The sequence below is a fragment of the Leucopleurus acutus genome, assembly GCF_964270905.1.
Source record: "Leucopleurus acutus genome assembly, chromosome: 9".
Lineage (NCBI taxonomy): Eukaryota > Metazoa > Chordata > Mammalia > Artiodactyla > Delphinidae > Leucopleurus > Leucopleurus acutus.
The window spans coordinates 87,888,611-87,898,153 of NC_139144.1; the positions used below are offsets into that span (position 1 = coordinate 87,888,611).

General features: G+C 57.0%; 1 protein-coding gene across 1 annotated transcript in view; it reads right to left on the reverse strand.

Annotated features, from left to right (window-relative positions):
- Nucleotides 1-8,177, reverse strand: part of PODXL (podocalyxin like) — a 41,843-nt gene extending 33,666 nt beyond the window's left edge. Inside the window, exon 1 of the mRNA XM_082846342.1 lies at nucleotides 8,090-8,177. Coding sequence (XP_082702468.1) covers nucleotides 8,090-8,153 — 64 coding nt within the window. The 5' untranslated portion in view covers nucleotides 8,154-8,177. The remainder of the gene's footprint in view (nucleotides 1-8,089) is intronic.
- Between the last annotated feature and the right edge of the window lie 1,366 nt (nucleotides 8,178-9,543).

Genomic DNA, 9,543 nt, shown 5'->3' on the forward strand with positions numbered 1-9,543 from the left:
GAATCTAAAATAATAATACAAATCAACTTATTTACAAAACAGCCTCAAAGACATAGAAAACAAACTTATGGTTACCAAAGGGGAAGGGGGCGGGGAGGAAAGGATAAATTAGGAGTTTGGGATTAACAGGTACACACTACTATATATAAAATAGATAAACAACAAGGATTTACTATATATAGCACAGGGAACTATATTCAGTATTCTATAATAACCTATAATGGAAAAGACTCTGTACACCTGAAACTAACACAATATTGTAAATCAACTATAGTTAAATAATTTTTTTAAAAAAAGAAGAAAAAAAAGAGAAAGATCTGTGGGATGGGAAACTCCATTTCCCAGCGTGATGGGCAGAACCTCAGGGGCTGCCAGGATCAGGGTCCGGAGGTGGCTTCAGGAAAGCCTGTTTTGACTTGAAGCCCCAAAGCGAAGGGCAGGGCCCCTAGGGGGTGGGGTGAGAAGCACCTGGGTGGGAACCAGGAAGGTGTGGGCCCAGCCATCGGAGCCCCTTCTCAGCTGAGCCCACGCTAACCACCCTCATCCGGGACTACGGTGTAGAACTAACCTCCCAGAACTAGGGCCCTCCTCCCGAGTGGCCTGGCTGTGGGGCAGTGACTAAACGTGAAAGGGCCATGGAGGAGAAAGCTCAGGCCAGCAAGGAGCGGCAGCTTGGGAGGGGGCAGTAGCAGGGTCTGTTTCATCACACCTCGTAGTGGGCTAGAACTGAAGCCAAGCAAAGAAATAAAACTAAAATGTGTCAGGCACACCACCTACATGCTCATATTTAACCCTCACTGTTGAGGAAGGCGTGGTGCCCACTTTATAGATGGAGAAACAGAGGCCAGGGAACAAGTCTGAAATCACAAGGGTGGTAAGTGACAAAGCTTGGACCGAATAACTTTGAAGCCTGGGGCATCGTGCCAAGAGATTTCAATTTTTCTTCTCTCCTCTTTGACAGAACTTTTCTCTCAAAGGAATTCTTTTGTGGAGACCTACCTGCCATACAGAACAGGTAAAGGCAGAGCGGCACAAAGTGCAGGGGATGTGAATTGCCCACCCCCTCCCCGCAAACTGGCCTACTCTTAGTTTTCCCCTCCAGGTGTGCACCCACCCCAAGCTCTCGGTGGCCCCTAAGACAGCTCACAGAACACCTCCACTGGGTTTAAAAGCCACTGGCCACCAGCTGCTGCTCTCACAAGTGTCCATGGACCAAACTCCCAAGAACAGTATCTCCCTCTGCCCTGTACTTGCCCTGCTGAGGTGCGAAGAGGAGGATGGGGCGCAGAGATTCTTCTTTCTCATCCAGAAACAAGTGGGGGACAGCAGGTTCCCCTATGCTTGCCCTGGCTGAGGCCCTGCTCGTGGGAGGTCTCCTGGGCACCTGGCTCACTGGTGCAGCTCACGGCTGAGGGACCGGAAAGGGAGGGACCCCAGTTTCCCTGAGCATCACAAGGAGCTCCTCCATCAGCACCAAAAGGCTGGAGCCACAAAAAACAAGGGCCAAGCTGGACCTGGCTGAGCCAGAAGGTGGCAGGGCCTCGGGCCACAGGGGACAACTCCTTGTTTCACTCGTGCAGATGCAAAGTCCATCTTACTGGCAAGGTGAGAACGAGGACAGAGAAAATCAGGGACCAGGACTATGGTAGCATGTGCCAGGGACCTCTTCCAATATCCATCCTTCACTTCCTCACAGCCGAACCACTCTTTTTTGGTTCGGCATGTGAGCGCCTGAAATAAAGATCACTCTTCCCTAAGGAAGTACTCTTCCCTGCTTCTCTTGCAGCTATGTGTGGCCACAGGACTAAGTTCCATTCAACAAAACGTAACGGGACAGGGTGTGTCTGGTTTCTGGCAGGTAACCTCAGAAGAGGAGCTGCAGCCTTCTTGTTCTTTTTGTCCTGACAGCTGGAGTCTGAGCAGCCACCTTGGACCACAAGGCAGCTCCCCTCATGCCTCTGTGTCCACTCCTCCACGCACGGGGCCAGCCCCCCTGCCACTTGCCTCTCTTCCGGAATCAGGTTTGGAGCCTTGCAGTTGGAGAGCCCAGCACTGGCAGACAAGACTTCGGATTCTAAACCAGCTTGCTCTGCCACCTACTTGCTCTTTCACTCATTCAGCAAATATTTACGGACCATCTACTGTGTGCCAGGTACTGTTCTAGGTGCTGCAGCTACAGCGCTGACCAACAGAAGTCCCTGCCCTCATGAAGCTTACAGTCGCTCGGGAGCGAGACAAAGAAATGAGTGCCCATCAGGGGGTACATGCTACAGAGAAAATGATCGGGGGAGGCGTGTCCAGGGTGTGGAGGCCCAGAAGGCCTCTCTGAGAAGGTGGCATTCCAGCAGAGAGCCGCAGGAAACGAGGGGTGAGGCGTGTGGACATCTGGGAGAAGAGCTGCTCTTCACCGTGGCCCTTGGCACCCAGGCCTCTGTTCCCCCCTCTCTGGAATGGTCTGTGAGATAAAGGCTGTCCACAGGTAACCTCGTGCTACCCTGGCTGGAGACACTGGCCCCAATCAGCACGTTCAGAGTAGGTTAGCACAGGAGTCTGACCGGATGGGGGCAGAGGGACCGATCGGACAGAGCTCGCGAATTTCTGCTACGAAGGGGGCGTGGCTTCGGCTCACACCTAGCTCACCCTTAGTTGAAGAATTAAAAAGTGTCCCTATTTCCTCACCTTCCCACTGTCCCTTCCACGCTGACCTGGGTCAGGGAGCTGGAAGGTTAGAGGTCAGACAACTGATGGCTCCTGGGTCAGCCCACGCGCCTCCAGGGGCCTGGCTCTGGGAGGGCTCCCTGCGCCCCAACCCGGAACTGCATGGCAAGCCACGCGCAGCCGTTCCTCCGCATTCTCTCCCCGCTGGGCTGAGGCCCACAGCCTTCCGGCCGTGACAATTGGCGGACGGGGTGCCACCCTGCGCCCTGGCCCTAGGGAAGTTGGAGGTGGCTGACCCGAGGGGGATAAGGCTACAAAGGAAGAGAGGGTGGTGGTGGTGCGCTCAGGGAGAGGGGCGGGGCCGGCAGGAGGATGGGTGGCTGGGAGGCCGAGCTAAGCTGGGGACCTGTGCTGGCCGCTGCTGGAGTGGTCCAGGGCGGGGCTCAGCGCCATAGGAGGGCATGCGGTGGGGACACGTGGGGAGGGGCCGCTCCTGAACCTGCAGATGCTGCTGCCTTTGCACGGGTCCTCCAACAAGCGGTTCGCACCACCCTTGGTCCAGATTCTGACTGCATGCTGTGGACACCAGAGGCTCACAGGCAACGGCAGACAAGACACACAGTCACGACGCACGGGGCCAGCGCTGTGACATGGTACTCGGGGAGCCTAACTCTTGAGAAGCAAAGTGACTCCAAGCCTCAATTTACCCTGACGGTGGAGGGGGGGGGAGAGAATCTGGGCACACTACAGAGTTGTCACCACCACGCAACCCTTTCTTAACAGGGTTGAAGTGAGTTTCTTCGATGCCCAAGGAAGAATGAGCCTTGAGGCCGAGTCCAGTTACTAGTACTACGGCTGCGGACACGTGCACACACGTCCCCGGGAAGCCGCCAACAGGAGTCCCAGAGAACCTGAGCAAGTGAACCCCCTGGTCTGCATCCCCTCGTCTGAAAAACGGGGGGGAGGGGTGTATTAGATCATTTCCAGAACACTCCCAGCTCTAAAATTGTGTTCTCTGATTTTCCGGGTTATTTAGAAGTGGTGTGGAAACGACCCTTTGTCAACTGAATTCTGTTTTGAACAGCCAGCGGGCTGCCTACTTAAAGGAATCTCACGGTCAATGCTGTCGCAAATATAAAGAGGCTCCTTGTAGTGGATCCTCTGCGTAGATTTTCTCGAAGGCTTGCCTTACAGTCGTGAGGCTAGTATGGCCCGAAGAGTCACAGTCCCAGATCTGCCACCTGATCTGATCTTCTAACAGCCCCACAAAGTGGACAGGACACAAGACAAGGAGAGACCCGCACAACTGCACCGGTGTTCCTGGGAATGGGACAAAACAGGACACACACACACCCAGCTGAGCTCCCTGCCCTGCATCGTAGCCCATGGGCACAAATAGGAAGCCAGCCCAGAGCTGAGGACGGAGCTCCCGGCCTCTCGGTCTAATGAAGCCTCCAGGCAGGCTCGGGCTGCTGGGCAGGGGGTCGGCAGAGGGCGGTCACTCCCATTCTCCAGTGATGTGGGAGGATGTCCGTTCCGGCTTGAGCTCGAGCTTGCACTCAGCAGACCTGCACAGGGCCCCCGGGGTGTGAAGAAGCCGGCCCTTCCCGGGGTAGGGGTCACCTAAATCCCGTCGCTCCTCCCAACAAGTGCAGAGAGCTGTCCGAAGGGTTCCTCCCACTTCCCTTAGTAGCAGAGGGCGACGAGCTGAGCTGTCCTCACAGCAGCCGCCAGTCTGATCCAGGTTCCCAAGCCCAGAAGCCCCGACCCTCTGCAGTGCTCCTACTGGCTATTGGCTGCTGCAGAAGGAGCCCAGGGGCCAGCATCACTGCCAGGGTGTGAGCTGGCCTCGTGCCCCACTTCCGGAGAGCCTGAAGCCAGGGGCTAGGGCCAGTTCCCCCCGAGAACCGCGGTCCAGATAACATCTCCTGAGCAACTGCTCAGTGCCCAGTGCTGTGCTGGCCCTGCCCTGAGGGGCTTACCACTCAGCACTCGGGGAGACACCCACACAGACTGTGGAACATAACTGGGTTCCATCTAGGAAACCTGGGAAGGCTTCTCAGCAAAGAAGATACCTGAGGACGGACAGAGTTAACTCTCCAGCTCCCACCCCCGCTGGCCCAGGGGAATTCAAACCAGGTGGAGTCCCCTTCCTCTCCCAGCTTCCAAAGGGCAGAGATATCCAAACCGCACTCAGCAGGGGCCCCTCCTCTCCGTTTCAACCTAGATTCCTGAGGGGAAAGCAGATGCGGGGGCTGCCTCTCCCCCTACCTCGGCGCCCTGCCTTCTCTAGGTCCAGGGCGACCCCCAGAGGACCCTCCCCGGGCTCACCGAGCTCCGCTCCTCTGCCCCTCCCTGGGTGGCCACACCCTGCAGCTCTGGCCCAAGCTGCCACCTGGTGTCTCTCGGAGTCTTCGCTCATCCTTCCCAGCCCGTCCTCTCCTCCTCTTCTCAGCCTGCTTAAACCTGTCTGCTCCTGGTACCGCCCCACTATGTCTTACTCACTCCTGCCTCAAAGCCATGCCCAAGCAGCACCACGCTAGGAGCACCCACCGTCCCCTAACCCCATCCCATGGAATGTTCTTTCCAGGCTCTGAAAGTTCACCTCCTCCCCGAAGTCCCCCTGCAGCTCACTGACCCCCATCTGAAGAACCCCCATCACGCCCCGAGCTTATGACCTGTGTCTTCGCTACACCCTGGAATTCATTCCGCCTCGGCCACCCCAGGAAGGGTCTCCTACTCCACACTGACCCTTTTATTTTAAAATCCCTGCATAACCCCACCTCTCCTCGTCCAGATCGCCCCTTCCCAAACCTTACGGCTTTCTCACACATGCCTCCCTTTCCCCCATCGTGTGGCACTTAAGCTTCAGTTTTCATCACTACCTAGCAATTAACTGACACCCACAAACAGTAGCAGAATCCTGATCAGTCACATATGACTTACTAATCATAAGAGCTAGGATCTTCTGAGCTCTGACCATGGAGTTGTGCACAGTGGCAAACTCATTAGTATGTTATCTCTCATTTTCAGAGCAACCTGCAAGGTGGAGATGTGTCACTTTTTACAGACTCAGAGAGGTTCACTGTCTGGTCTACAGTCATGCAGGTCTGTCTGATCCCAAGTTTGAGTGTTTTCCACCACCTCAAGCTGCCTTTCCCTTGCCTAGGATTCATCCATCCATCAAATGACTCGATCAGACCCATAGAAGACAGAGTACTCAGTCAGCCTGTCCTTTCGAGCAAAAGCCCAGAAATGTTATAACAGTGAAACTAGAGGTCCCTCTGCCCTTTCTATCTTACAGATAAGGAGACAGGTTCAGAGGTACGACTTGCCATATGGTTTGACCAAATGTATATCAAACCAAAAAGCACTGAAAAGGGGTCTAATGGGCTGTTGGCCCTGGTTTGAATGCTGCTGATGCTGTAGGCTGTGTGATCCACCTCTAGGAGCAGGTAAGCTCCCAGGGCCCCGTCGGGGATAATTCCTTTACTCCACTATAAACCTTGCTTAAAACTAAATCACAGGATTCCAGCAGTTTTGGGTTTCATCATCCCAGATGCCTGCAACCTACAGAAGGGCAGAGATGGAGCAGTCCTTACTGGGTCCCTGTAGGAGAGTGTGAAATCTACCATAGCCACTAAACAGCGAGCCTGTGCCCTTCAGCCTTTTCTGGCCGCAATATATGCAAATAATAATAACGGTAATACTCCCTTGCCGGTTTACACTCTTCAGAGCACTTCCCTTTATCACTGCATATTGTCATAGCATTTTAGAAACTGGGCACCTGGGCTCAGGTGACTTGCTGGTGGGGGCAGAAGCAGGGTTATGGTTCCTTTTTTCTTTACTGTGTTTGTTTACTACATACCAAGCTCCTACCGTGCGCCATGCCCCATGCTAGTGTTGAGGAGGGATTGTGGAAGAGACGGAGTTTGGGGGCAGCACGCAGATGCCAGGGAAGACAGTCCCAGCCTTGAAGCCAGCAGGGAGATGGGCTTGGAGCTTTTCCCGTGGGTGGCTCCGGAGTCTCTTCTCTTAGGACAAAACAGCAGGACTCCTGTCCCACAACCTCCACCCTCTCCTCCAAGCTCAGCCTCTTGAAGCTCAGAAGCACTGGGAACTATAGCACATCCCTCCTGACACAGCCCATCTCCCTTCTCGATGGTTCTCAGAGCCCATGAAGTCTGCCCTCCTGGGAGCCGGCTGAGGAGAGCAGCCACAATCCAGCATCTTCTCAGCCCCGCAGGCTGTGCAAATCCGCGGTGGCTGCCATCCTCGGAGCTGTCCCGACCGTTCCTCACACTGCGACCCCTCCTCCAGGGGTGCACACCCTTCACCCACTGGCTGTGCCCATCCCTTTCAGACCAGGCTGTGAAGTAACAGGGCCGCCCACCGGAGGATGCCCAAACCTACTCACTCTGAGCTCCAGCCCCTTCCCATCAGCAAAGTTCCCCATGATACAGAGAAGAGACTGTCCTGCCATCCCACCCCATCCTTCCCCTAAGACTTTAGTCCCAAACAGCAGCACCTACCAGCAGCAGGGTCCCTTCCCTGTCTGGGCTGTCACCACAGTCCTCCTGACCCTAGAATGGAAACATCACTCTTTCTCCCTGCAGACACCTGCTCAGGTGGGCAAGAAAGAAATGCATCTCTCTCCTGGGGCTGAGACTGCAGCTGTTCCTAGGCGCTTTGGGACGCTACCTGTCCCCCCAGATTTTCACCTTTATAAGAAATATGGGAGATGTTTCTAAGGCACAGCCCAAGCCTGTTTCATGAGAGAAGTTCTTGCTTCTACAAAGGGGCTGGAAGGGAACCTCACCTTCCTGGCCAGGCACTGAGAAGGGAGCTGTTCCTTTGGTGACATGGAGGCAGGGACCCCCACTCAGGTGAGTCTGGGATTGTGGATGACCTACTCCCTCCCCCTCTCCACCTGCTCCAGCACAGGCTCGGGTGAGCTAAGCCGGCACACAATGCTTGGAAAAACCTCTCTGCGAACGCGAAACACATAGCCACGAGGGCTGTTACTGGAGGCTTGTCACCTGCTTCGGGGACAAACACGGAGAAAAAGAACGATCAGACCCTGGGGGTCCAGAGGAAGCGTGGAGCCTCGCAGTGCCCTAAGTCCCCGCTCTAGGACCGCAAAGCCAATCAGCGCCCGCGCGCCCCTGTTTGCCCCAACACAATCCACGGCCACTCCACCCCAGGGAGCCCCGGACGACCCACGCTCGGAGCCCGGCACCTGCGGCGTTCTCGGGGTAGGAAGGGGCTTGGATGGTGCAAGGTCAGGGCTCCGCGTGTGGCCCCAGCTAGTGGTGCGCGTAGGAGCTGCTCCCGGTCCCGCCACGAGGAGCGGCGGGTTTCCCAGCGGCGGGCCCGGCCGGGGGCGCATGGGCACGACACGGGTCCTGGCGGAGCCCGAGCCACCACTCACCATCCTGGGAGAGCGACAGCGGCAGCAGCAGCAGAAACGCTGAGAGCACCAGCGCGAAGCGCATCGTGTCCTGGCCTCAGACCCGGAGCAGGTGGCTGCGGGCTTGGCGGAGGGTCCGGGCGGCCGGGCGGCAGGAGCGTGGGCGCCTCTCGGGGAGGCCTGGCGGTGGCTCGGACGGCCGGGCGCTGACCCGAGACTCCCGAGTCGCGCTCCGCAGGCCCCTCCTCGCGGCCGCTGCGGCAGAGCCGGGCCGAGGCGCGGAGCCAGGCGGCAGAGGAGCGGCGGGTGGCTGCGTCGCGGGCGGTGTCTGCGCGGCTGCGGCCCTGCCGGCGGCTGCTGCGACTCCGGTCCCGTCCGCGCCGGCCCCCGCCCCCTCCCCTCCCCCAGGACCGCGCGGGCGGGGTGGCGGGGCCGGGCGGGGCGGTGCTGGGCGGAGAACAATGAGCAGAGGAGGAAACTCCGCCCTGGCGCGCGGCGGGCGGGGGAGCGCGGCGGGCGGCGGGCGGCGGGCTCCGGGCTCCCGGCGGGCGGCCCCCGCGCGGGCGGGGGTGTGAGAGTGAGCGCCGGTAGGAGGGGTAGCTAGGGGGCTCCCGGCGCCGGATTGCCCCCTGCCCGCGGGGCCGCCCGCCGGGAGCGCAAGTGTCGCCCGCCGTTCTTCTGAGGGGCTCTGGCGGGACCCCCCTCACTGCCGGAGTCCTCTTCGCCCAGATACGGAGCTAGGAGGCCCCCAGGAGCATTCCAGGCCTCCCGGCTGCAGGGCGTTTTGCTGCAAAGCCTGAGAAGCACGTCTCCCACTTGCCAGGTGCAACTCACCTGCGGGCGGGCCTTCTGAGCAGGTCTGCGCCGTAGGGTCTGCACCCTGCAATCTGGACTAATTAGTGGCTTAACCTCTCTGAACCGACCTCACCTGGGAATGGAGGTGGTGGTTAAAAAAAAAGACAAATTTTTGAGGGATTAATATGTGCCACTTTGAGTTCTAAGTGCTTTGCGTATATTAATTCATTTACTCTCCGCAACAGCCATGTTTTCGGCTTCATTTTGCAGGCAGGCAACTGACTGAAAAAGAGGTTTAAGAAACTTGCTCGAGATCACATAACTGCTAACTGTCAGGCCTGCTTCTGAAAGTATCAATAATTTGGAGACATACTTGGCGCAGTGCCTGACGTGTAGTAATCGCTCAGTAAGTATTAGCTGTTGTTCTGACTCTCGCTCTATCAAGAATAGCAATAAGGATTTAGGGCGTCGGGATCAAAACCGACTTGAGCTCAAAACCTAGCTGTGCTCATCTATTAGTTGTAAAACCCTGGGCAAGTGACTCCACGTACCTCAGCTCTTTCCGTCTGTAAAATAGGGGTAACAACACCTACCTCAGAGGGTTGCTATGAGAGTTAACTAAGATAAAATGCAGGACGAGCGCTTAGCACAGGACCAGGAACATAGAAAGTGTCCGGGAA